A 27,893-nucleotide genomic window follows, 5' to 3' on the forward strand; every position below is an offset into this window, starting at 1 on the left:
GTGTGCGGGCGGTGCCGTGTGCGGGCGGTGCCGTGTGACGGGCGGTGCCGTGTGACGGGCGGTGCCGTGTGACGGGCTGTACAGACACGGGTACGACCGAGCCGGGGGCCGCCGCCACCCGGCGCGGCCGCTCCAGGCAGCGGGGCGCTGCGGCCCTTTAAGGCTCCGGTTGGCTGTCCCGGAAGCCGCCTGACGTGGCAGCTCGCGGGATTCCTTCCGCTCAGTGACGTCACTTCAGGCCGAAGGGGCGCTGCGCGTGCGCCCCGCGTCGTGCGCGCGCCCGGCTGCGCTGAGGGTGGTGAGGCGGCGGGGCCGCGCGCAGCCGGGAGGAGCGGCCGTGAGACCCGGGCTGGTGTGACCTGGTGTTCTGATCTCGGAACGCACAAAATGAAAACGCCTGTGCCCGATAAAAGCCTCTGAGTGAGGACGAGGCCCAAGGGGCGCTGTGCTGTCATGCCCTTAAGCGACGGCCGTGGCCGTCGGACCAGCGGCAGGTGCAGGCGGGGACACCTTCCCTGGGCCAGGCAGGTGGCACACACGCCCTGCCACAGAACTGCCGGATTGGAGCTCTCTTCAGTGCTCTCTCAAATGAGAGGAATTGCTTTTTCCCCTCTCTGACTGTGGAAATAACTGTGTTCTGATAGTATCATGACGAACATGGTGAAGGGTCTGGAGGGGAAGCCATTTGAGGAGTACCTGAGGCCACTTGGCTTGTTCAGCCTGGAGGAGACTGAAGTCAGACAGCATTGTGGTCTTGGAGCTTCCTCATCAAGGCCAGTGGAGATGCAGACATTGATCTCTGTTCCGGTGACCAGGGATGGGACTCAAGGGAATAGCTGAAGTTGTGTCAGGGGAAGTTTAGGTTGGATGTAAGGAAAACGTTCTTCTCCAGAAGGTGGTTGGGCACTGAAGAGGGTCCCCAAGGAAGTGATCACAGCCTCAAGCCTGACAGAGCTCAAGGAATGTTTGGACAGGGCTCTCAGGCACATGGTGGGATTCTTGGGGCTGTCCTGTGTAGGACTAGGAGCTGGACTCAGTGATTTCTGTGGGTCATTTACAACTAAGGATTTTTTGATTCTGTTCCCTTTCTTTCAGCAATATTAGTGAGGGCAGTGTCAGTAGTGCAGTTGACCAGTCTTGTACAGCTGTCCCTACAAATCCTGTGGTAACTGATGTGACCTGGTAGGACTGCATAAAGAAATCTTTAGCAATTCTAACCACTTTAGTATGAAGATTAAACTACCACTACTCAAGACGGGAAGAAATGCAGCCAATTAGTAGTTTATAGGATGAAGTTATGCTAATGGAAAGTTCCTTGAGCTGGTGAGGCCTAAAACATTAATTATTAATGAATTAATGTATTAAACATTGTTCCAGTCTAGTTACCCAAGAGGGACTGTGTCTAAATTGTTGAAGCTTTGCCTTGAGGCTTTTCCCAGCTCCAAAGGGTGAATTACCTCCTGCTGATCTCAGCCCTGTTGTTCTTGAGACTAAGTGTGACAATTCAGTCACAGTAGTCAGAGATGAAACAGTGTTTAAGTGTATAATATAGCATTTAATGGATCCCTAAGAGTCATGGGGAAATTGGGCCTTTCTTACTGCAGAATCTAAAGGGACATGAGAGAAACAGAAAAAAAGATCATGCATGGAACAGTTATATCCATGGATCATAAACCATGAAATAGACCATAAAAATTATATGAAGGCTTATCCAATTCAAAATTACAATTGTTTGAACACTAAGCAGCTTAAGAAAGCAAGCAGTATGATCATTCTCATCCAGAACAAACCACTGCTGAGGTCAAACCTTTTGGCTGGTGGTAACACAATGAAAATATTAATCTTGGCTGTTAATCCTTTTGATTTCTAGGTATTACATAAATCATGCTGCTGATTTTTCCAAGCCTGCTCTTAGGATTTGCTGCATGCTGTTCACTTGGAGAGAAGGGCCTGTTGGGGAATTCCTGACTACTGGGAATACATCAGATGTAATACAGGCTGCAAATGGGAGCTTGAAAATCGCATCAGGTAAAGTTAAATTACCAAAGTATCTATATAAATACGCTGCCTTTCAAATTATTAGAAAACAAAATAAATTTTGCATTAGAATTAGCAGGTTATTGAACAAGTTCCTGACTTTAAAGTTACATTCCTATAAAATCTGGAATAAATTTGTGAAACAAAGCAAGCAAAGGACTTCTCTTGAATTCTAAACAAACTTTTGGAGAGGAGACAAAACCAGTCTTTTTATAATTCAAGTATAATAAAGTAAATTGTTTTGGAACTCATATTTATTATGTGCTTACTGATCAAGAGGATTACGTGGGTGTGAATGGTATTTCCAGATGAGTGGAAAACAAATAAGTTTTTCCAGTGTATTCCTTAATCTGCAGCATCTGAAGCCCTTGTCATGCAACACTTTCTGACATGAGGATTACAGTTCACTGGCATTGCTGATGTGAATGAGTTATTTATGTGTGGAGATAATTCAAGGAATGTACTCCCTTCAAAACACTTTTGATTTTGCGGTTTCAATTTTTTTTTCCAATTTGAATCAAGCTCTTGATCTTTCCCAGGCTCAGAATTACAAAATAAATATATGGATAGTGACATTGCTCTCTTTCCTCAAACAGTGGTTATGGAATATATGGTTATTCCAGCTCTGCATGTGTCATGGGAAGGAAAAAAAATCTCCTTGAATAATTAAACCAGAAAATTTCCATTTTTTCCCTTTAATATCTGTAAAAAGAGTCAGTTGGGATCAGACATGAATTTATGTTATAACTACTACCCAAGGAAATATTCCACAACAGAGAATCTACACAGTCTATAAAATTTCACCAAACAGAGCTTTATACAAAATAAGAGCATGAAATGAGAACCCCTTTGGTGAAGTCATACTTGGAGGTATTGACCTAAATTAACCAAACTGCATTACTTCAACCATATTAGAACTTTATGAGAAAGCTGCAAAATTAAACTGAACTAAATTAGAGTATGAATGATTCCCTTCCGAAGGCGACTTAACCAAAATACTGCTGTTTAGTCAAAATAATCATGTGTAAATTAAATATAGTCTAGTGTAATCCATTCTAAAAGTCAATTTGCAGTTAGTGGCCATTGTTCCCTTTGCTGCCACCACCTGACACAGCTCTTTTGCTTAGGGTGCCCAGGAGTGAGTGAGGATTTCTCTGGCCAGAACAGGAGGATGCATGGCACATTCTTGTAGCTGGCCAGTGTATGGAGCAGGACTCTGGCTAAAGGTACTGCCAATATCAGGTTTTGTTTCTGCTTTTTTGTTGGTAGTGATGGATTCTTAATATCACTGTGATAAAAAATTGATTATTGCGTGCAAGTTATGCTCTTTGTGGTCTTTTATTTGTTCTCTCATGTGCATACCATGCTTTTGAAAACCCTGACCCACTGCACCACTGAAACACCTTTTCCTTTTTAAATGCTGATGAAATTATATATTATAATTTCCAGCAGTTTTCAGTCAAATTATGGGTTTGAGCCATAAAAATAGGATGATTTTTACTTTAGGAGAAACTACATCAGTCTGTATGGTTTTTTTAATCCATGCAAGAAAAAATATCCTCTATGTTGTCCATCCTAAGACGACACTTATCCGTGTATGAGTGAAGAGGTTATGGTGGGTTTTTTTTTTACTTTTTTGCCTATTCTTTCTTAAGCATCTCTATATTACAACTTGGTTACCCTCAGACTTGAGCCATCAGTGTATCAGTACCTGCCAGCTACACCAATGGGATGTGGCAGAGCTGTGTTTGTGACTTGTCACTCCAACAACCATTGAAGTGCAGGTGCTTTTTGCGTTCCATTCTTGCCCTGGCAGAGACAGGATTTCTGCTATCGCTGGGAGATTGACCTGGTGGAGGGGGAGCAGAAGATCTGCCAACAGCCACAGGGCGAGTTAAACTGTAACTTCTGTGGTATGAGCTTGCACATGACCTTTCGTTTTGCTTGGGAAACTATTTAGCATTTTTTACATTAATTGAAGATTTCTTGCATGTTGAAATTTTGTAGGAATTGGTGGAAGGCGGTGAAACACCTGTAAGTTTGTTACAACAGATAATACCTTCGTAATCCGCGGCCAAAACGAGCCCCCGTGAGGAGCCACTGCGCAGCGCGGAGCCGCGGATTGTCTCGCTCGGTCCCGGGGGAATTTCGCTGCGCGCTCCAGCAGGGGGAGCGAGTCCCGACCGGGCGTGTCCGACCGGCCCGCGACAGGTGAGGAGCGACGACTCCCCTGGGCTGGAGGGTGCAACGTTAATAGGAGTGCTTGAATTTAAAAAAAAGGGCAGTGTTTGAGCACACGGAAAATAGACATGCCAAGTAGGGTTACGCTAGAATGTGAACGCCAGCCACCATCAGGAGAATTAGCTTCAGGCCTCAGGATAGCCTCAGAGGAGAGTCATGACTGAAATATGTTGCATTATGACAAAGTCATGGATCACTGCTCTAATGAGGATGTGAGCAGAAAAAACAAAAACCATTTTTCAAATGGGTGACTGGTTAGAAGTCTTCTGTTAGCTAGAAATAAAGCAAAAAGGGTGTGGGATACTGCCAGTCTCTGTGTTTAACCTTTTCTAGAGAGTGGTAACAGTTATAATGGGCAGGTAGGAGATGGATCTCTGGTTTTTTTCCCCAGATAGCTTTACTCCCTGAGGTATCTAAGTTACTCAAACCTCTCAGTATGTTTGGCAACAAATCCAACTGAACCATCTCACTTTGGCAGGGGGGAGGATGGAGACAATCGTTTGGCTGTGGGTGGTGTTACACCTCCGACTGTCTCCTGATGGTGACACACACACTTGGACAGGAAGAGTGGCAAAAATGAAGCCATTCCTGAACAAGTCTCTACAACAAACACCCAAACCCTCTCTTCAAGCACACTGTTCTCAAAATGCAGCAGTTAATATTTTCATCATTACAATCAAGTGCCTAGCCAAGATAGCCTTGCTAAGCATTAGTTGTCCAAAGTATGTAAGAACTTGCAAATAAAGCTTTTTGCTGGACTAAGAAATTCAAGATTCTTTTGCAGAGCCACACACACATAGAACTTTGAAAATGTGATTTAAAAATGAAATGGAAGATTCTGTATTAAGTCAAACAAGGAATACTAAAGAGTAAATAAATTTGAGAGGCTGATACAAATAAAAGTTCTGTTCAGCAGGCTCTTAGTAGATTAAATTCAGTTTTCCACCTTACTGAGCCTTGACACTGCATACTCTTGGGATCTCTACATCTTTTAAGGTGCTTTACTATTTGCTTAAGAGAGTCATACATTTGCAAAATTTCTTTTTTACAATTGGAGAAATGTATCTGTGTGGACAAAAAGGGTGTATTTCAATAGGAATCATATATACATTGCTTCAATTCTTGATTTAACAATAGTTTATTTATCCTAGCTGATGATAGGTAGTGAGCAGTCAGGAGTTCAGATAGTTTTATGAGCAGTTCTCACTTCATGTCCAGTGAGATAAGGACCCTTTCTGAAAGTGCAGGATAAGCACATAATGAAGTTTTTAGTTTGTCAACTTTTCTCATTTTGTTAATATTATGTTAGTCTTTCAGTTTCTCTAAAAAAAACCTAGGACTTTTCCTACTCTTTAAAAAGAATCCTTTTTTTCCTTGTTGTTTGTTATAGTTAGGAACTATGATTAAATGTAGCAATCTATATCCTATGCTATTTGATTATTTTATTCTATTCTCTCAGAAGTGCTGTCTTAGTTGTATGTAATAAACAGGCTTTGGAGATTAAGGTGAGGAAAATTACACCTATTTTCTGACCTGTTTGCTAATATAATATTTACCTCACTGTTGTAACTAGCTAACCCATTATCATGAGCTTCAGATGTTTACATCACGTCTCAATTTTATCATTTGCTTTTCTGTAACTGTGGCTGCACTGACTAATTTAGCAATATAAGGTGTGTCTGATTACTTCCTTTGGAAGAGAGACTTCCACTGTTAGCATGAAACTCAGGAAGTGTTTTATTCAATGCATACTGCTCCTTGTAGTACTTTAGAACTATGTGTTAGTTAACTTTAGTATCTTTTCACCTGACTTTATCCATATTTGCTTTGCTTTCTATTTAGGAGTTAACTACAACAGGTCTTTAATGCTAGAGAACTCTGCTATAATTAGAAAGATGGAATAGGGGTAAAGGGAATTGATCTCTTTTCTGTCACAGGTTACATTTGAGGTTTAAATCTGTGCATAAAGAAGATGGGGGAGGGGGAAACAATGGTTTGTTGACTAATTCAGTTAAAGACTTCTGCTTTGCCAAGTAACACAGCAGAATTGAGGAATACCTCTCTCCGCAGGGAGTTTCCTGCCAGAATAAACCTTTCTTTGGTTTTTAGCTTAGCCAAGATCTAGGAGATCTCAGTCTCTTGGTAATGTCAAAGGCAAGTTAGTGTGCCTTTTAGGAGTGTATATTTGGCACAAGCTGTCCAAGAGAGACCAGAGAGGAAGGTGTGTGCTGGTGCTGCTGGCTTTGCACGTGCTCCTGCCTGTGTGCGAGCAGAGCCATCCAAAGGAAGCCCTTTCATAAGGCAGATGTTGTGTAGCTGTCGAATGCTCAGTCTCAATGCACATTTCAGGGGTTAACTTTGGCATATTGAATGTCATGGTTGGAGCACACCTTCCTGTCTTATTCCCCAGACGAGTCCCATGCTCTGAGACAGCTCCATCAAACGAACCACAGTGCATGGGACTGTCAGGTTGGCTCAGTTTTGAGCCCTAGTGAGGTGCTAAATCACACACTTGGTGAGTTAGATTGCTCTGGGCAGGAATGATCTCTCTGAAGCAAGTTTTGCAGGAGACTGCTGAGGGTTGCTTACAATCCTCTTGAAGCTGGCAATCAGATTATCCTTTTCATAGGTGAGCTAAGTAGGTTAAACATCTTCAAAGCCTTTAAACTGTTTCTCTCCTAGCCTGAAAGCTATTAACATATCAGCACTGAGCCTGCTTCCCTGCAGTCTTAGGTCAAAGGGGCTAAATGTTACACCTCTCTGCCTTGCCTAACCATATCCGTGTGGCTAAAACAGAAATTCCCCAATGATCCTATCGGCTCTTAGGAGTTCTCAACTCTCTCCATGCACTATGGGGGAAGCTCAGGCCCTCTACAGAGAATGCCAGCATGATGCTGAGTTATAGACCAGTACCCTAATTCCTGCAAACAGGATAAGCATTCATTCATCAGCTTATCCTAACTGGCATACTTATTCCAAAAGGTCAAGGAGTCATCCAAAACTCACATTTGCAAGTACTAGTAATAATGGCAAAGTATCTTCAAGCTGTGTGAGTATAAAAGCATACTTAAGGAATTCTTCAGCTTCACCTCTGACACTTTGCAAGCAATTGCAGTTTCAAGTTCCTAACAGTAATATTTGCTTTTTGTTTTCTATCATTCTGCTTCATGCTTACTGAAAAAAAAAAACCAACCTAATAACGTCTCCTGAAGTGTAGTGGAACAAAAGCCACGTTACAAAACTAGTAATTTTATATATACACAGATTCATTCTCAATTTAAATAAAACTTTAAATAAGGAGTGGCCAGGCTTGACTAGGGCCTTTCAAAGAAAATACGTCTGCTGAAACACAAGAAGAATGAAGTTAGCTGATGCATTCAGAGTACTTACTTCTGGTTTTATGTTGCTGAGCATCCAATTGATAAGAGCTTTCTTTGTTTTCTTTATAATCATTACCAAAACACAGGATTCAAAATACATCTTCTTCAGAGGGCGGGGGAGAAAAGAGTCTTCCCACCCTCCCAAAACACGCTTTTCCAGATAAAATTTCTTTGTAGAGTTCACCTTTCATTCCTTCCTGGCAATCTTCATTTCAGTTCTTGACTTTTCTTGGGCAAGTGTTTTAAAATACAAAAAGGGTAAAGTATTTTAATTGAAGGGTTAGCATTTTAAGGAAATCATACAAGTAAAGCAAGAAAGCATGAGAATTCTTTGAATGCATTCCTAAAGTCACCTGTGCTAGTGGAGTGTGTGACAGAGGGGGTTGGAACAAGATAATTTTTAAGGTTCCTTCCAATCCAAACCATTCCATGGCCCTGTGAATGCTGCCACAGAGACCCCAGGGGAGTATTTTCTGTAAAGAATTGTGCATTGCATCCCTCTGACCAGCATTCAAAGCAATATGACCCTAAAACTATAAAATCTCAGGCTAAAATTGATTTGCCATATAAGCAACACAATGCTTGGAAGTTAGTGATTCCTCAGAGAATTATTCTAAAGAAATTAATACATCTCAAAATAAGGTTAGCACATTTTCTTCTTCCTTGAAAGAGTCAGTATTCCCTAGTAAGCACCTGCTAAAGACTTTTGGGAAGCAAGTATGAACTGCTATTTTAGCACTGCTAATTTAGTGGTGCTGACATAACTGCAGCTGTAGGTGGATTGGAAGCACCCCAGTATACAGAGATCACTCTTACAAACAGGCAGTGTCAGAAGGGATGAGAGGTCCGTGACACTGGGCTGACAGACTAGCACAGTGTCCTTGGCTTCACGGAGTTCTGATCCTGCAGTACAGAAGGGAATCCAGAAGAACACACAGTTTACAGTAGCCATTACCAATAATGACAGTGATGGAGCAGCAGGACCTTTCACACAGTTTTAGTCCACACAGCTATTGCAAGGTGGGACAGAGATACAGGGAGTAATGTTTTCAGGAAACAATTGCAATTGCAACAGAATTGCACTGCCATTGACTGAAGTTGCTACAACAGGCAGAGTCCTGCTGTTTCTCATACTTCACTCTAATCAACTTTTCACTTTTTACTGCTTTTGAAATCTGTTTTATAAATCCATTTTCTATGTGTTTCTAACAATGTAGGCTTTCACAAAATTTGAGGTTTGAGTGTGCTGTAAGGCTTAAAACAAACCTTGGATGGTTGAGGTTTTAACTTGAATGCTGCACTCTCAAATGTGGCACCCCACCCATTGGCTGCATACAAAAGGAGGTTTTTAATTGACAGGAGAGTTAACATTCTTCCAAACCTCAGTCTGGAGCATGTATAATTATACTAAAGCATTGTTAGAAGCTATTTTAAAAGGAAATGTTTCCTGCCTTTTGAGGTTTTTCTGTATTCATGTAGCCTGGGCATGTCAGCCTTTCGTTAAACCACAATATTGTTATTCTTGATCAATAAGCAGCACTAGCACACTTTGGCACAGAAAATGACAAGCAGCTGGGCTCTTCAAATTTGCAGCTTACCATTGACTTTGTAGAAAACTTCAGTTATCCTGAGTCTTACTACTTAAGTTTGGAAAATGGGACTTATGCAGCTGTGATTATTTATTTACTTTAAAAATGTCTTTTCTTCCATAAACTGCTGAATCTCAGGCATTAGATAATTTTTATACATTTTTGTTACCTTTTAGGTATGTACTGGTTTAACTGAGGTCAGAACCTAACCTGTAACAAATGCTGTTTATACTTTATTTATATTTTCTGAAGACTAACCCTCTCTGACTCTCATTTGAAACATTTTAGTATTGAACTTACTACCATTCCTTCCTTTTCTCAAAGGTCCAAATTATTGCTTATAACAAATATTTCAATTAACAGCCCACCTTTTTTCTGAGGGGATAAAAAAGTTGGGTTTGAGTTGTTTTTACAATAAAAATATGACACACTCCAAATATCTGTAGTCCCATTTTACTGTAAGTCCATAACTTTTAAATAAATCCTTCCCCAGTTAGGTTGTCCTGTCTTTTCCTCTGGTGTCTACTACAATCAGCCTTTTTCCAGACACAGGCCCCTTACAAGGTGCTCTTCTGATAACAGAACAGGAAGTTCTTTATCTTCTAATGTTGTGTGACTCCAAATTTAATTATATGCTTTAAGCAGGTAGAAAATATGCCTTGCTCAAAGAGGAATTACTTGGGCTGGTGCAAGAAATTTCAGGGCCTATGGCATACAAGTCAGATCAGATGATCTGACCTTCAGTTCTTTGAACAAATGACAAGTGACATAAGAAGCCAAAGATAAAAAGATGGTGGGCAGAGGCCAGAACAAGGGATGAAAAACAAAATTCAAAGACCAAAAACTTGAAAGCAACAGCACAGCAGTAAGCAGTGACACTTCTTTTGAGGTCAGCCCTTCTCCAAGGGATTGTGATGCTCAGTGTTCTCACATAGGTCTCTAAGTCCAGTATTTCAAGTAAAATTAGGACTGGTGCAGCTCCTCCTCTTCCTTCAGCTTGCTATCATAATGATCATAAAGGGACCCACCTAATTCCAGTCCTTCCAGTTGTGCAGTAATCAGCTAACTATGCAGATTACAGAAAACTGAAGGGGGGGATGCAGTGTATGTGCCATGGTGGAAAATGTTTCTCTCCTTACATGAAAGAAGTGATCATTTCATGCTTGCATTATTTAGATCTTAGGATGCATTCCCTCCCCTAGAAACAGGAATGAAGCCATTACAGAGAATTAACTACTTTACATCGATTTACATTTGAATTCTACTTTATTGTGTGTATATGCAAAACATATTTGCACACATCCATAGACAAACTATGTGTTGCTTCAGCAAAAATAAGTAAATGAAAAAGCCCAGTTGATGGGAAGAAAATGGGTGTTTGACAGCATCTCTGCACACAATTATCTGTGAATGTCCGTGCATTTGGAAGAGTGATGTGCAGTATTGGCCACTGGGTTTTTTGATAAAAATTATACAGCTTTGGTGGGTTTTTTGTGCTGTCAGAAAGAACCAGTCTAAACAAAAATTCAATCTAGTATTTTACAGAATAAAAATTAGGCCTGCTTATGTGATTAAGTTGACCCTCCATTCTAAATAAGACTTCAACACAAGTGAAGATTATCTGTCCCAGGCAAATCCTTCCTAGGGATTACATGGTGCATAAACTAATACGGGTTTATTGTTTCTTCTTTCTGAGAGGGGAGATAACCAGAGGAACATTAAAACATTAGTGTGGCATTAAAGAATTGCAAACAGAGTTAGGAAATTAGGTGGTTGTGAGTCTCACAGCAGCATCAAATCACCATTAAGTTTCAGTGTGCAGATTCTATGTGCAGACACACAAAATTCAGAATACTCAGTGTACACAGAACTGTTTTGCTCTGAAGTAAAAATATCAAGTATGCATAAGCTGTTTGTTTTAAAAGGTAATCTGAATATGGTCAGCATAAAATTTTGTATGCACCGTATTACTCCTATTTTTGGGGTATCATAGTCACAAAAAGAAGCTAGACAAAATTTTTATCATTCAGCATAATTTAGGCGAAAATACTTTTGGTAAAGTAACTGAGACACCATTAAAATGTGCTGGTTTACACCTTAAAAAGATAAAAATATAATTACTACCTACCATCTGAAAGACTTCCATGAAGACTATAATATGGCTAGTTGGGAAAATGTCTGTTTATTTAAAAGACTTATCAGTGAAAACTATAACCTAGACTTGAAACTAGACAGCTACCACAGAAGTAGTCGGAGAAATGAACTACTTTACTTTGTTCCCAGTCCGTTTTTGGCTGCTGGTTTGAGATCACCCTTGACTGGATGCTATAAAAATGTATTCTAAGATAAGTATTCATAAGAATTTAAATCCGTTTAGTAAGATTCCCACCTGTAACAGCTGAAGATAAAACTATTCATTTTAAAGCTTTAGTGGGACTGGTTCCTCACTCCCTTTTTTCCTTTCTGTCTTGCACATCCTGATGCCCGTTAGCAAGGCCTGGTGCACACAGTGCAGCAAGCTCCCTTGTTCTGTATAATAAATGCAAAGAGAATGTGGTTCCATCACTGCTGCTACAAATGGGGTAGTTCATGGCATTTATCTCTTCATTTGATTATTGCATTTCATATGCAATTAAAACCTTTTCTCCTGTATATGTAGCAGCAATAGTCTTCATACATGTTATTTTAAAGAATACAGCTCTACTTGTTTAGGATGGTAGGAACTTTATTAACCACAGGATCTGTAGATAAGAGTTCTAGATGGCTCATGGTGAAATTCTGTAAGTATAGTATCACCATGAGGAATTTGTTTTATATTAAACCAGGGAAGCAATTTATGTATTTGGGTCAGGTCAGAGAATCACAGAATGGGTAAGGTTGGAGGGGACTGCAGTGGGCCATCGAGTCTAACTCCCCTGCTCAGGCAGGGTCATCCTGGAGCATGTGGCACAGGATTGCATCCAGCTGGTTCTGGAATCTCTCCAGTGAGGGAAACTACAACACTCTGGGCAATCTGTTCTGGTGCTTGGTCTCCCAGTGATCATCCTCTTTGTATTAAAATAAAGTCAAAAAGAATGTCAGAGTCTGAAGACTGCCAAACCCATTGATGTGCTAGTTTTCAATCTGTACTATGGAAATTTTGCAACAGTTTTATTTATCTTTGAAGATTCATTGAACTCTTTAAGAGTTAAATATCATCTTTCCTAAGCACTGTCACATGTACAAGGTCCTGGGACTTCAATTCAGCAGCTTCCTTCACACTCCACTGTTTCCTTAGCTCTTTGTGACAATCAGTCTACAAGTCTTCTGCTCAGAAGTGTCCTGAATATGTCTTTTGTCCATAACTGATCCTTTTAAAGGAAATAGGAAGTCTATAGAACTATAAAATCTTTCTTAGTTTTAGAAAGATGCATTCTTAAGACAGTAATTGATACTCCAAAGAAGGATAAGCTTAACTCTTTATAATTATAGGTTATATAAATTGTTCTAATTTGTTTCTATTGTACAGTACCCATGGCATTTGTTGCCTTCCAATGCAGTGGAAAATAGGTCTACATAGAAAACATAATATCTTTGTCATGTTGGCCCAGACTTGAGAATGCATTCAAATTCTTACCTTCTACTGAGTCCCCACTTCTCATTGAAAATCAAACAGCTGCTGGGACCAAAACAACACTTTATTGAACGTCAGGCTTCGTGTTGTGCACTGGCACTCTGTGCATGCTCTCAGCAAATGACTCTTGCATCTTTGGGCTGATTTGAGGTATCTGCTTTATTTCAGGTATAGAAATCATTATGTTAGTGCTGATAGTCCTCTGGTTCAATTACTCCTCATCCCAACCACTCTGCAAAAGCAAAGAATAAAAGTAGGAGACCATCCCACAGAGACTTGGAGATAAGAGATTCAGAACCTACTTGACAAGTGACACATGCTCAGTTCTTCAGCACCATTTAGCACCTTTTTGATCTTGCATGTATTAAAATGCCAGTTTTCCTATACTCACCTTTTTCTTACTCTTAAATTCTCTAGCTAATCCCCACGTTCCATACCCCTCAGTATTTTCAGGAATTTTTTGACCCTCAGCAATAAATTCAGTAACTTCCCAGTTCCCAAAGCAGTCTGGAGGGTGTTTAAAGACAGAGGGCTCTTGTGCAGATTAGCCTGGGAAAATCAAGAGCCACATTCTACTCACCTTTCCTTTGATGGACATATTACTTAGGGATTTTATCCTGACAGGTTCAGTTGCCATAAAACTGCACAGCTGAGGGGGCACAAGAAAGACAGGTCCTGAAAGAAAGCTGCAAGACAGGCAGACCAGACCAATAGGGTGTTCACTGTTGACAAGGTGAAGAACAACACAACTAAGAGATGAACACATAAACAAGTAACAAAAAATATCTTTGTTTTATTTTCATGCAATTTAAAACATTTAGAGACAATGAAAAGCCAATAGACATGGTAAAAGTTACACAAAACTGAATATCTTGTTCTTCTCTCTTAAATGAAATATAGTTGCAGTCCCTATAAATCCATGTTCTGTCTCCACCTTGGATACTGCATTCGATTCTGCAGCCTCCCCTCAGTCTCAGTAAAAATAGAACTGGAAGAAGATTCAGAAATGCTTGACAAGGACTAAGGCATAGAAATGGGATTTCATAACAGTGAGTTAAAATGGTAGGAAGGTATGAAAAGGGCACTACTTCTGTTTGTGACAAAGCTGTCTAGATAATAAAAGCAGGCAGAATCTCAAGTCTCTTTGAATTCAGTACAGATGATTTCCCCAGTGCATTTGCATCCTTTACTTGGTGATATATGAAAACAATTATTATCAATTAATTTGTTATTCCAGAACAGGCTTACTGCCGTCCCTGCCTACAGGTCATGGTTTCATAAAAACCTTTAGGCAAAAGGAAGTGATACTGGAGTCTCCCTCCCTGGCAGGCTGGAACTGCTAATTTGAAGGTATCTGCTATCACATCACAATATCAGAATCGTGTAGGTGGCAAGGGACTTCTGCAAGTTTTGTAGTCCAACTTTCTCCTCATGGCAGGTCCTGTTAAAGCAGGTTGCTTTTAGTCATGTCCAACTGAGTTATGTATATCTCAAAGGATGGAGTTGCCATAGCCTTTCAGGGCAAATTGTTTGAGTATTTGATCCTTAAAAAAAATCGTTTCCTATATTGAATTGCTGTAGGTTGTGCTTATTGCTTCTTGAGCACCTCTGGGACAAATGTGGCTGCATCTCTTCTACACCCTTCCATTACAGAGGGCTTCTCAGCATCATGATCTCCACTCACCATCTTCTTTAAACCTGGGCAAATCCAGCTCTCATCTTCTTGTATGTCATGAACTGCAGCTGCCTGAGAAGTTTGGTAGCTTTGCTTTAGTGTGTCAACAGCTTTCTTAAAATGAGACACAGAGCTCCAGATGTGGTGTCACAAGTGTCAAATGGAGGGGAAGAATCAGTTCCTTCCAAACCTACAGTGGTACTCAGCCCCGTTTGCAGCTGGGCACGTTAGCGCCAAGAGCACATGGTTGACTCACATTCAGTTTGTCCACCACATCCCTCAGCTCATTTTGTACAAAGCTGTTCTCTGTCCAGTCAGTTCCCAGCCTGTCCCCCTTGGGGGGTTACGCCAACCCAGTTGCAGGGCTTTGCATTTGCCTTTGCTGAACTTCATGAGGTCCCCAGGAGCTCATTTTCCTGGTCTAACTAGGTGTGTGAATAGCAGCCCTGCCTTCCAGTTATCAGCCACTCCCCCCATTTGGTATCACCACAAATGTGCTGAGAGGTCACTCCATCCCATCGTTCTGGTCATTGCATCAGCCATTTCAAGAATCCAAGCTGATGTAACCTATACACAGAAAGCAAGTCAAATATCCTTCCAGAGATATGCTGGAGACTTCAAATTTTGCTTTAGAAACATGCACACATTGCATTGCCAAGTCTTTTTTTTCTCAAGATATAAAAATAAGAAGTAGCTCTGGGTTCCACAAGAAGCAGGCCGTGAGTCTTTTTCTGGATGCGAATGTCGAATGTAGAACTTGACTCAGAGTGCAAATCTTCTGGAAGACAGAGATGACTGTCAGAACCTAAGAGCTAAGCAAGCTGGAAGTTATTTATAGAGTTCCTCCCCTGTATCTCCAGTGTGTGCCTTTGCTCAAAGACAGGCAGTATATTTCCATGCCATAAAAATGGACAGAACTGCATGGGTAAACACGCGGTGCTCTGAGGACATTCTTGCAATCTTGGTACTTTCCTGGGTGATTGTATGGCCAGAATGGACTCTGTGTAGCAGCTGTTGTACTAAAGGAGCAGAGGGGAGAATGGGGATCAGCAGAAAAACAAAACTAGAAGGAAGAGAGAAGAAAACTGTAGGAGTAATTCAGCTCCTCTGCAGACATTATAGCAGTTTGAAGAACATTTCTGTAATAACAACCTTTCCAGCACAAAACTGTCTGTTATGGGCAGTGACACACTACACGGTGTTTTTGCAGCAGGGACAGAGTAGCATTGTTGCCAAAGGGCATGGAAAGGACAACACTACAGACATAATCCCCAAAATTCTCTTGGGACATATTGTGCTACTCAGAGACTTCGTGTTACCAGAGACATTACAAATTATGCTATAGGCTGGTAAGTTTTAAAAATGGATTTTGTTGTGTATGCTGGAACTGGATTTGAGATAATGCATGTACATTGCAAAATACCATAAAATGGCTTAGCAGAATGTTTTCTAATCTTCCACATGGAGCTTGTCTCTCCAAACTTGGCTTTATAACTCTTGTACACTTTGGGACAATATCAACAACATGAGCTGAAGAAAACATTGGTAAACAGGAAGCATTGGTTGTGAAAAGGAACTAAGAGAAGATGGAAGGACATGAAAGTGAGGAAACCCAGCCAGACCTCCAAAAATGGGAACAAAGGCACTGAATGTTTCCAAACAAATACTCAGATAAATAAGGCTGTTTGGTTGGTATTTTTATGAAGACAACAACGATAAAGAAGTTATGTACTACATGGCCGTTCAGTATCTGAAGGAACATACACTTGTAAAGGATATATTCCAGGCAGAACCTGTGTCCCAATCCAATGTTTAGGGAGATGTGGGATAACTCAGACACATTTACCAAGTATAACAACAAGTAAGCACAGTCATTTGACTTAACTGCTGGGAAGCAACTCTTCAGTTCTAATTATTCTGATCCCCTCACAGTAAGGCATGTGCTTCTTTCCTTATTTTCCTCCAGGAGACAGTGCCACAAAGGAACCAATCTGGGGCTTAACCTGGGACGCAAAACATCAAATTCCTGTTTCCCAGCTCTGCTACAGCCATCATGAAAAACCTTAAGTAAATTATCCTGCCTCCATACCCATCGCTAACAATGGGAAAATAATTTCTTTCACCATTCTTTATTAGTTCATTAATTCAATGAGGCAACAAGTATGTTGTATTGCTTAAATGCCACATGCTTAATGTTGTAGGCATTTTTTGGACTTTACTAGACACCTACAGACCCTACTACTACTGTACTCACCAGCAGCAACACTGCATTGGTTCACATTAGCTAAATGCAGAGTCTGTGTAAATATGACCAAGGTAGGTGCCATGCTTTTTCATTTCTCAGGAATTCTTACTAAATAAAAAAATTTAATGCAAAAATTACTACTACAAAAATACAGCTTTTCAGCTATTAAGTCAATAGTAAATCTACTGCTACACTTCTCTTAAGATCACTGCCTTCACTTGATTACAGGGTAGTGGATAACTTGCACTTACATTAACTTCTAACATATTTTAGAACATTCTAGCACTTTCCATAAACATTTTAACATTTTGGGTTATTATACTCTGTCGTTTTCCTGCATGTACATAATCCTGAACCCTAAATGAGTTTTAGAACTCATTTAACAAGTTTGGCAATAACAGTGTTATGCCGTGAGAATGTTCCTCAGTACAGCCATGTCTCAATTATATTAATCTATTTCTCAGATTTAAAAACAATTAAAGTAATCATAAGGCACATGCAACCTTGTTTGATAAAGTATATTTGAAAAGCAAATGCTTCTCCCCACCCCTGCACAGCTCCACTTGACAGAATTCATCAGTAAGAGAGAAAATGGCATTTGTCACATATGACTTAGGCCAGTTTCCAAGTGCTTCAAATAGAAGAAAAGAAACACTACAAAAAGAAATATGAGAGGTCTACACTGTCACATAAGTTTTTAATTAAGAAATTTAAAGGGAACCAAATCTAATTTGAAAAAATATGATTCTATCATTGTCATCCATATGAACTCCCAATCTGTTACTGGTGTATTTTCTTAGCCCCATGCCTGGCAATTAACTGGACAATCTAACTTGCCTTCAATAAAAGTATTTCCTTCTATCAGGTGTCCTCCCCTCTCACCAATTTCACTGGATGTTCTCCTTTGAACTTTTACTACACTCATAGGAATCACAACTCATGACTTGCATTCCTTACTTCATTGCTACATACAGTTTCTGTCCTTGCACATCTTTGTCTACTTTCTGATAGAAGCAGTTGTAGTCTGAGCATTTCAGTCTCATTTGATTTTTCAGTGGTTATAAGGTTACTTTCTTCAGAGAAAAACATATCAGCTGCACTAACACGTTGCCCCAGTCAGTGTCCTGAAGAACAACATGCAATGTAATTCCCCTTGCTCCCTTGGGTGCTGTTTGCATTGTCATATGCACTGGTATGCTGGACGGGACAGCGTTCAACTGCGAGTTTCATTAGGCAGCTCTCGGACACCATTAAAGTGTTCTAATAGGTGTGACTTATTGACCGGAAGAGTCGGTAAACAAATGAGCTATAAGTGACAGTGCGAGACCAGAGTAACAGTAATTAGCGATGTGACTCCATGAGTAATAGGAAAATTGCCCTGACCCAGTTGATGGCAATAGCAACGAAACTGAAAAAAAATTTTTTTTTGAAAGATCCCCAATAGATGAGTTTTCTACCAACACTTACAAGGGTCATGAGCAACCTTTCTGGTTGGCAGAAACAACGCACTTCGCTTGTATTCCCCTGCAGCTGTGTTGGGACACGCAGTGTCCACAGTGGTGCTCCCTGTGTTGGCCAGAGCCAGGCACAGGGGTGGCAGGATGGGCTGGCAGCATCGTCCCAGCAGTGTGGCTGCTTGTACAGATCTGCCAGGCATCGGGGTTCACAGAAAGCCTCCAGCAGCCTTCCCCTCTCGCACAACACTGGCGCTGGCTGGGAACCCTGCTTGTTTCTGCTCTGGGCAGCTCACACCGGCTCCCTCTGCCTTGCCAGAGTGCACAGTGGTGGCTGAGCTGCCGCACCTCTCCTGGCATTCTGCACCGAGGCCCACCAGGTGTACAATGGCTTATCAATATCCAGCCTCCGATCGGCGTTCCAGCTATCCCACGCTACCCTCCAGTGCCAACACAAACATTTCAGAGAGGCTGCATTAACGACAGCATAACAAAAACAAAGCTGATCTGCCTGTGCATGCTTTTTGGCTCTTGGAATCACATCACGTACTATTTTCTACCTCTCCTGAATAAAGAGGAATAACACAGAAATCAGAGCATTTTAATGCAAAAATAGAATTATTCCTCAGTATGTGCATGAAGAAATGATTTTATTTCTTTCATGAAAATACCATTCACAACCCTCCCTCCCCTCAAACTATCAGCTGCCCTCCAATAGTAAGATGACATGACCAAGAAAAAGTTCTTGGTAAGTTCCACAAATAAAACTACTTTTATTTCTCTTTCCATATCCTAGCAGTGTAGGCTTCAATGAGAACCTATGGGGGTAATATCCTGGAATATAATAATGCCAAAAAAAACCCCAAACCCCAGCCTGTGTACACCACAAGACAAAACAGATGCACACAAAATCAATACTCTAAATTTCAGGGTTCCTGATTGCTCAAAAACTGACAGGAAATGCACTGGTTGCAGTGCAATAACAAAAGGTCTGAAGAAATACTTGAAAAGTATGAGCACAGAAAAAAAATAAAAGCAAGTGGTATTGTCTGTGTATTGAGAGAGGCAATGAAACTGGTTGTAATAAGGCACCTAGCTGCATGTTTTACAAAATAATACAAGAGTTGGAAAGGGAATGGAAAAATATGAAAATATAATACAATGTACAAAAAATAAATACTCACTTTGAGAGTCTATTTTGTTTGAGGTACAATTAAAAAGTTTTATCAAGCTACAAATATCCGTAACTGGTTTAAGAGTTGCTTGTCCTTTAGTCATCTAAGGAAAGGAGCAATCAGTAGATGAAGTCTGGCTGATGCAGACTCCAGATAGAGCACGTCTTCAGCACTGGTTATAATTACCCACTAGTCTAACTTACAACACAGTTCCTGCTTTCCTCTTCAGATCTAGATTAAATTACCTAGGAACTGCTGTAATTCCAAAAGAAAATCTAGCTAGCAGAGCAGGAAGGTGTGGAGGAGCGGAGAGGCGGCCCCCATCCCCGACCTGCGGGGTGTGACCCCCGTGCCTGCCCCGCGCTCCGCTGCCCGAGTGACAGGTCCCAGCTCCCGGCGGCTCTTCCAGCGGCAGCTCCTCCCTTCTGCCAGATGGACAGCACGGCGTGGACTTGGGCTCCGGCTGCGAGGGACCCGGCTCGGGGCAGAAAGCAGCCTTTTATAGCCGGCACGCCGGCGCTGCGCCTCACACCTACACGCTCCGCTGCCGAGCACAGCGCCGCTGCCGCGACCCGCACCGCGCACCGCGCCCGCCGCTGCCCATGGCGCCGCTGCCCCCGCTGCTGCTGCTGCTGCTGCTGCTGCCCGCGGCCGGTGAGTAGAGCTGGGCCCGCGCTGGGGCTCGGCATCCGCACGGTCCTTCCCGGCAGGGAAGCGGCGCCTCCGCGGGCTCTGCTGGACGCGCTCCCTCGCCCGGATGGGGCTTGGCAGCGTCGGGGGCAGGTGGGAAGAGGGGTAGGGAAAGGAGTGTTAGGAGAAACACTCACGGGAAGTGCTTGTCTTCCCACGGCGGAGAGCAGCCCCTGTGACAGGCGGGCAGCGCTCGGGCACAGCTGGGTGGGATCTGCCGCTGCCGGCGCGGCTCAGACCGCACCCGCACACGGGAGCGGGGCCGGAGGGGCGAGCATTGCTGCTGTGAAGTCCATCAGTAAGGTACAACTCTGCTGAGGAAGTTCCGTGTTTCAAATCAGTTTGCGGCTTGCACGTGCTGTAACAATCTTTCTATAAAGCCAGTAGCTTTACCCCCACTCTTCTCTGGGTTTTGGAGTGAGCTGTCACGGAGCACTTGAGTTACTAAGCAGTTCAGAAGCAGGAATTGCTAGAACTGAGATTGCCTACAAAACCCTAATTGGGTTATTCTGAAAAATGAATCAGTCTTCATGAATGAGTTATGATGTGAGAATGTAATTAAAGGACCCCTGCCTCACACCTTCACACAGCCAATTACTCATATTTAATTTTTTTTTTTGTCTCCTACATCCTATTTATTAATCAATGTTAAAGACTGGTTGTAACAATTCACAGTCCTTTTCCTCCTAGGTTTTCTGAGGTGTTCATCAGTACAGTATCTGATTGTACTCATTTCTATGAAACTATATTATCATCCCTCTTTTTCAGATAGGTAGGTGGGCTGACACAAAAAAGCATCCTCTGATTTTAGGTTCCCATGGTGACATGGTAAAACCAAATTTTACCCACAGCTGCATAAAATTATGTGGAACTTTAACTACTCAAAGCCTGGTTCTGACTGAGTGCTGTGGCAGCTCGGTACTCCAACCCCAGGATATTCAGCAGACTGGGAGGCTACTATTTGTAAACATTAATAGGCATTGTTTTAAAGTGATTAAATTAACCTCATACTGAACCTTTGTGACAGCTGTAAGGATAAAATCCTATCTTCCAGAATAGCCATCAGCTGTCTTAAGCAAAAGAGTCTCTTGCACTTTTCTTTTATACATTCCTACACAGCTTGCAAATTCACCACACCAAATCTTGCAAATAGCAGATCCTAAAGGAAAGAGCCTCAATTCATTCCTAGAACAGATTCTGGGCCCAGAACAGAGCAGGGTCTGGGGGGCGGCAGTCGTGTGATTAAAGCCCATAAGGTAAGGTGCTTGCATAATGGGGCCAACTTAGGGCCCCACCAAGCTCCCTGCCCCAATTCTGCTTCCTGACCTCAGGTTGCCCCTGTGATTCCTTCTGCATTTTGATCATCCTCCAGACTTCATCCTTTGCATGGCACAAACCTCAACAAGAACATTAGGGAAGGCAATGAAATCTGCTTTTGCCAGCTCGGAGTGCTCATGACAGCCTGGCTGCGCTCCGATAGCTGAGTCAGGCGCCTCAGTCACCCACTCCGTGGGCAGTGAGCAGCACGGGAAATGCAATTTACCTGTTTCCCAATTGGTCCAAAGTATCAAAACAGGCAAATTTAACCTTTCAAAAAATTTACATGTCACCAGAATTCTGTGGAGATAGCATGTAAGTTGTCTGGGCAATAAAATGAGGTGGAAAAGGCCATTCCTGATGGCTTATGACACAGGTAAAAATCTAAGCAAAAACTAAGGTTTCTATAAGTCATGAAGTTCTTTTTTGCAAAATCTTGGAAATGCATCAGGAAGTCTGCTTATTCCCAAGTTTCAAGTTCTGTACTACTGGAGCATTATGACTGCATAGAGATACCCCTATAGGAAATTTTACATGTATTTAACATCAAAAGATGTTTCTGTACCCTCAGTCTTTGAAAGAATGGCTTAAAAATTCTTTTTAAACCCACAAAACAGCATACACTGTATTAGATGCTAATAATGTAGTTAGGTATCATAATTACGCAAAGTTGTAATCTCAATAAAAAATGTGAGTATGTATCTGGAAAAACAATCATTATCTTTGCACTGAGCCCATTGAAAAGAGTAAAACATTATAGGAAATATGACCTTTCAGAAAAAATTAATGTGTTTCTATTTTTTTTCCCTCTTTGCATATCAAAATTTAAGGGAGTGGATTTTTTAAATACCTTATAAAGCAATGAAATGAAAATAAATCCAGTCTGGCTCACTCCCTTTTTCTCTCACTGTATCAAACACAGTCTTCAAGGTTGTGTTTGACACAGCTGCACACAATCTGCATGACAAAACTAAAAAATTAGACTAGACTAGACATCAAGGGACAACACTGCTCTTTCAGGAATGCATAATCAAACCTCTCATTCACAAAACCTTCATAAAAACAAACAAAACCACAGAGAAGCTTTCAAAAACATAATCATAAAACATTTGGAAACAACACTGAACATCAATTCACTCTCTAACTGTATTCCACAACATTTCTGATAAAACACTTTGGAGATTCTGTTATATGGCAAACACTCCAATGCCGTCATCAACCACATATTGATACTCTGATTGTTTCCATAATTCTGTGCATTCTGATGGTATTTCATTGTTTTTATTAACTCAGCTCATAAAGCTGTTGTGACAGAGTATCATATTCAGAGTATCTATGTCATGCTGGTTTACAACTGCATGTCCTGATGTATGTAATGTATGTAAGATGCTGTAAGACAAATTATTACAAGGACAAAAATTTATGTCCTTTTCTTTAAGACACATGGCATATTGAGCTCCTTGAGCTCCTCAGGTACTAGGCAGTTCATCACTTCTACTTGTCATGGATTTAAATCAAGGGACTGGGAATTGTCCCAAGTTAGCAAACATTTCTCTGATGAAACCAGGAATATGACTTGGAAATTCTTACTTTCTTCTTCCTGACTGGTATCTCTCCTACACCTTCCTTCCCCAGTTGCCAGGAACTGAGACACAATGTAAAAAATCTTCACTTTTTTCAGGATCCCCAAGGCCATGCAGAGCAAGCCCAGCTTTGCCATTAACCACGGTTCCTGCAGACATTACTGGCTGTCTACAGGAGTACCCATTACTCAACACTGCAGAGCATAACCAGCTGTCCCTTGTAATGCTGCAGCCTTATTGCAGTTTCCAGCTCAGAATTTACTGAACTTGTACTGACAATGAAGATAACATTTTCAATGCTCTCATAAAACAAATCTGTTTATAACCAAATGGATGCTTCTGCTAGCCAGAACCAAAATTTCCCACTAACCATACAGGTAATGTTCTGCAACAGGCGCCATGCACAACAGATCCTGTTCACTATCCTAGTGTCAGCTCAGCAGTTTTGACATGAAACTGCTATTGACTACATAACAAGGAAGCTTTTCTTAATTCCTCAGGATATGATTGCTTCTAATCCATGGCCAGAGCTGCATGTGCAAGTTTGAACAGTTGTTTCAACATTTCTGCCCCTACGTCACATGCCCAAAAAGCAGGAGGGACAAGATCTGGGGGTGGTTACCAGTCAGGAAAGTACTAAATGCTGCCTCAGGATCCTTCCTAAAGTGTTCCTTTTTACCATTCTCACAACAAACCAATTGAATTTCTTTCTGAGGTGATCTCATGAGGTGTTTAAATTCCACTGTTTCATGACATTGCAAGTGCCAGAGGTCACCAGCAACCCACACATTTCAAGTTACTCAACTGTGCTGGGACCGGTATTTTTTCTGTCAGATTTTCCATTAACTGATTATAGTTAATCATATTATCCATTCTGATACAATCTATTACAAAAGATTACTCTATTATGTTATTATAATAGATTATGTGATTATGCAGATTATATAAAAACTGCATAATCAAATAGTTATTTTGTAGGAAAGTAACTATCAAAGCCTTCAACAATGAAGTTTAACTATTTTTTTCTGCTGTTTGTCTCCATCAGAAGTATGATCAGTTATTAAATCCTAATGTCTTTTGGAATCTGTAACCAGTACTGGAGTTTAGGCTTATAAACTGTTCTCCTCATACTAAAATAAGTAATTAGTTTATTTAAGAAGAAACTTTAATCTGAAGCCCTCTAAAACTCATTTTTTGTAGTCATTCAGCTTCTTAAGTTTGCTGTGAATAGTCTGGAGCCTGCACTTCAAGGAGAGGCTGCCCATTACCATCAGGGTCTTCAGTGTGTTAGTTCAACCTCTCAGGATGACATGAAGCCCTAAAAGTGTCACCCAGAGTCTCGACGGTTTTCTGCTGCTTGGGACCTCTGGCTTTAGTACTGATATGGTTAAAATATAGTTCCTAAAGTAAGTTTTGTTCTGGAGAAATAATAGTGAGAATCACTTCAACAACAACAACCCCAAACAAAAGTAAACAGGAAAAGAACCCAACCCCACCTTTCTAATTTCCCTGGAAGGGACTCCAAGCAGCCACCCATTTCCCTGCCTTACATCCACCACACCATCCCTACCAGTTATTTGGCTGCTTTGTCTAAAAATGAGGAAAACCAAAAGCCTATCATAAAGGACCTATTTGTTCCAGTGTAAAGCATGACATTTTACAAAATAACATGGGCAAAATTGTACATTATGATAAAGAGAAAATACTGCAAGCTTGGGGCAGCTAATCTTAGCAACTGGGTGGGCCCGGGCCACAGAACACAGGCTGGCCCTCACCAGCTGAAGACTGGAAATGCCTGGTCTGCCCTTGTACAGTGCCTCCGTGGGAGGAAGCCACTGCAGCAGCTGTGCTCAGTGTTCTGCTCACCATGGACTGGGGGCAGAGGGACTGGGACAAGCAGCGTGGCCCCAGCGTGCCAAAAATAAAACTGGATTATTGTCAAGTACTGTCATTCATTATCAATGCTTTAAAAAACCCAAACAATCCCAACTATTTTATATTTTCATGCTGGATTCAATAACAGTTTTTTCTTCCACAGTTTATAAAGGTGCTTCTGGGGAAGGCCGTTTGAGAAATCGAAGAGGAATTCTGGAATTAGCCGGAGCCATCAGATGCACCACAGGGCGCTCTCCTTTTGCCTACCTGCGCTATGGATGCTACTGTGGCCTGGGAGGGAAAGGATGGCCCAAGGACAGAGTAGACTGGTGAGAGGAAATGCTTATCTGACTAATTAAGAGCTGGGTGCAGATGGCAAATAAAAGGACTAAAATACAAATTAGGCCTATTTGAGAGAGGGAACTGAGTTTAAACACACCTCAGATTACTAAGAAACTCTGAAGCATTGAAATTGTGTTTCTGTAGATTGACACAATCTTACCTTTAGTTCATATTCTCATTGCATCGTACAGGATTCACAGTGCAGCTGAGTTTCTTTGCTGTTCAGCACAGAGCTAAATAACTAAAGTCTTGTGGGAGAAGCTTTAAAGTTCAAACATTGAAGCTATCGAAAGGAAAAAATTAAGAAACAAAGGCAATAAAAAAATCTTTTGATTTTGCGACCTTCCATGTTATTCAAGATAATAGATAAGAATTATGCAAAATTCAACCTGCTGAAAAATAATTCTAAAAACCAAACCTTTCCATTTAGTACCAAATCTCAGCATACTGACTATCATCAATGCAATTTATAATTGAATATTAACTAACAAGAAGATGATTGTCTGGGTTTTGTTCTGGTTTTGTTTTGTTATTGTTGTGTGGGGTTTTTTTTAAATTTCTATGCATGGAGTTACTGAGCTGTGTTGTTCAACTGTTATGTACCACAGGATCTTAACACAGCGATTTGTGGGAATGACCAAGTAATTACTTAATAAGCACAGGAAAAACAGTAATTGCAAAGTGAGAGCTCACAGCATTAACTTTTCCTATTGACAAATTCCTCAGGCAACCTAAACACCATCTACCTACTGTAATCTGATGGTTTTAGTCTACCAGGAGGAAACTGAATGAATGAATGAATGAATGCTTTGTGGATACACCCAGTTCTTCCAGCAAGTCAAAAAGAAAGGGTGTAATTAGTTTGCAGCAAAAACTTACAAGCTGCCTAATTTCAGGTCCTTGTTACCTCCTCTGCTTGCTTTTCTGGGCCTGCAATGACTCCACACCAGAGACACTACAGCAGCATATTTTAATATTTTGTTTAGGCATTAAAATGTCATTAATTCTTACTGTTCAGTTTCACAATGTCATAGAAAGCCTACAAATTCTTTGTGCCAAGTATGACAAGAACAATTTTGAAACAATAATTCTGAGCAACCTTCCAGATTTTCTAATGATAATGAGCTAATAGTTCATTTTGTGGAAGGGGCTAGGAGGAAAGCATACTCACATATAACTGAGACTGCTCTGAAGATTCAATTAGCTCAATGTATATCAGCCATTTCTCTCCTCACTTATTACATGAAAAAGTAGTCATTTTTCCCAGGGATCTATTAGACAATTACCCTGGTTTGGTTCCTGAGCAGGTAGTGTTTGTATACTCACTGATGTGGACTCTTTTATTATTTCACAGCTGTAGCAACCCACTGATAGACCCCACTGAGCCTGTGTGACCATAAATCACCATTTCTGTTCCTCTCAGGTGCTGCTTTCACCACGACTGCTGCTACGGGAGGGCAGAACAAGCAGGGTGTCAGCCAAAGACTGAGAGCTACCACTGGGAATGCAGAGACAACTCTGCCGTGTGTGGTGAGCGAGCACTTGGGAGCCTTTTGGTGTTGGGCTTGGGTTGTTTTGTTATTTTCGTTTGGTTGTTTCTTACTTCTACTAATTATCTCCTTAGAAAGGTATTTTCTTAATTAACTGTAAAACTCTTAGTATGCCATCCTTCCTTTTGTGACTTTTTTTGCCAGGATTCTGTGCCTACAGAAAGCACAGCTAAACCAAACAACTGAATGCAGTTTCTTCTTCTTAATCCTCCCCTGCTGAGAGACATAAGCAAACAAATCTGTGATCTAGAAGCACCTATTACCTTTTCAGAAAACACAAACACAACCATCCTCCTTTTACTCAGCATTTACATTTGCTGAGGAACCCATGTTATGCTGCTCTCCAGCTGGAGACTTGCAGGGAGTAACTACAAACAGGAGACAAGAAACCTCTAACAGTTTAAAAAGGCTCTTTTCCCTACTTAGGAGAAAAGATTTCCCACTATTTGTGAGTTTATAATGGATATGGTTTTGCCATATTTATCCCTGATCTGTTGCACTGATGGCTACATTTCATGAGTGAATGAATAATTACAGTTTACAGTTTCAAACAGTGAGGTAACAAAATATTTGATGAGTATGTTTATTTCTGGAAGTTAAATTAACAAGTATTAATTTGAAAATATTTACATAACACAAGTGTACAAATTGCAACAGATTGCTGACCACACCCTGATAAATTTTGTTTGATTGTTCCAAAATATACTTGCCATGCTGAGGTAAGGGAAAAACAAAGAGATCACCAAAAAAGAAGAACTCCAAGAAATGGTTAATGGAAAAAAGCAGCTTTTCTTTTACATTATTTGTTCACAACTCCCAAAGTTATAGCAAATGCTTTCCACTATACTCAAAGACTCATTGAAACTGTAGTTTCTCACAAGCCCCCAATATTAACAGGGTTTTTTCTTATTGTTGTCACATTTTTGTATTAGTTTTTTGTTTGTGTGTTGTTTGGGATTTTGCTTGCTCTGTTTTTAAAATCAGATGCTCAGCCAGTTACTTTGCATATAATTTTATGCTACTACCTAGAATGCAAATGAGCTTTAGAATTGGTTATTATTTGCACTATGGAAATGCAAAAACCCTTACATAAGCTTGTTTAAAACAAGCCTGAGTTTCTGACTACC

General features: G+C 40.9%; 1 protein-coding gene across 1 annotated transcript in view; it reads left to right on the plus strand.

The window, feature by feature from the left end:
- Positions 1-96: 96 nt before the first annotated feature.
- The window catches only part of PLA2G10 (phospholipase A2 group X), a 29,718-nt gene continuing 1,921 nt past the window's right edge, over positions 97-27,893 (plus strand). The window contains exons 1-7 of the mRNA XM_063414336.1: positions 97-1,323; positions 1,871-2,028; positions 3,165-3,263; positions 4,090-4,248; positions 19,842-20,063; positions 25,038-25,203; positions 26,640-26,746. Of these exons, the coding sequence (XP_063270406.1) occupies positions 20,012-20,063; positions 25,038-25,203; positions 26,640-26,746 (325 nt within the window). The 5' untranslated portion in view covers positions 97-1,323; positions 1,871-2,028; positions 3,165-3,263; positions 4,090-4,248; positions 19,842-20,011. The remainder of the gene's footprint in view (positions 1,324-1,870; positions 2,029-3,164; positions 3,264-4,089; positions 4,249-19,841; positions 20,064-25,037; positions 25,204-26,639; positions 26,747-27,893) is intronic.

Source organism: Prinia subflava, chromosome 17, assembly GCF_021018805.1.
Source record: "Prinia subflava isolate CZ2003 ecotype Zambia chromosome 17, Cam_Psub_1.2, whole genome shotgun sequence".
Classification (NCBI taxonomy): Eukaryota; Metazoa; Chordata; class Aves; order Passeriformes; family Cisticolidae; genus Prinia; species Prinia subflava.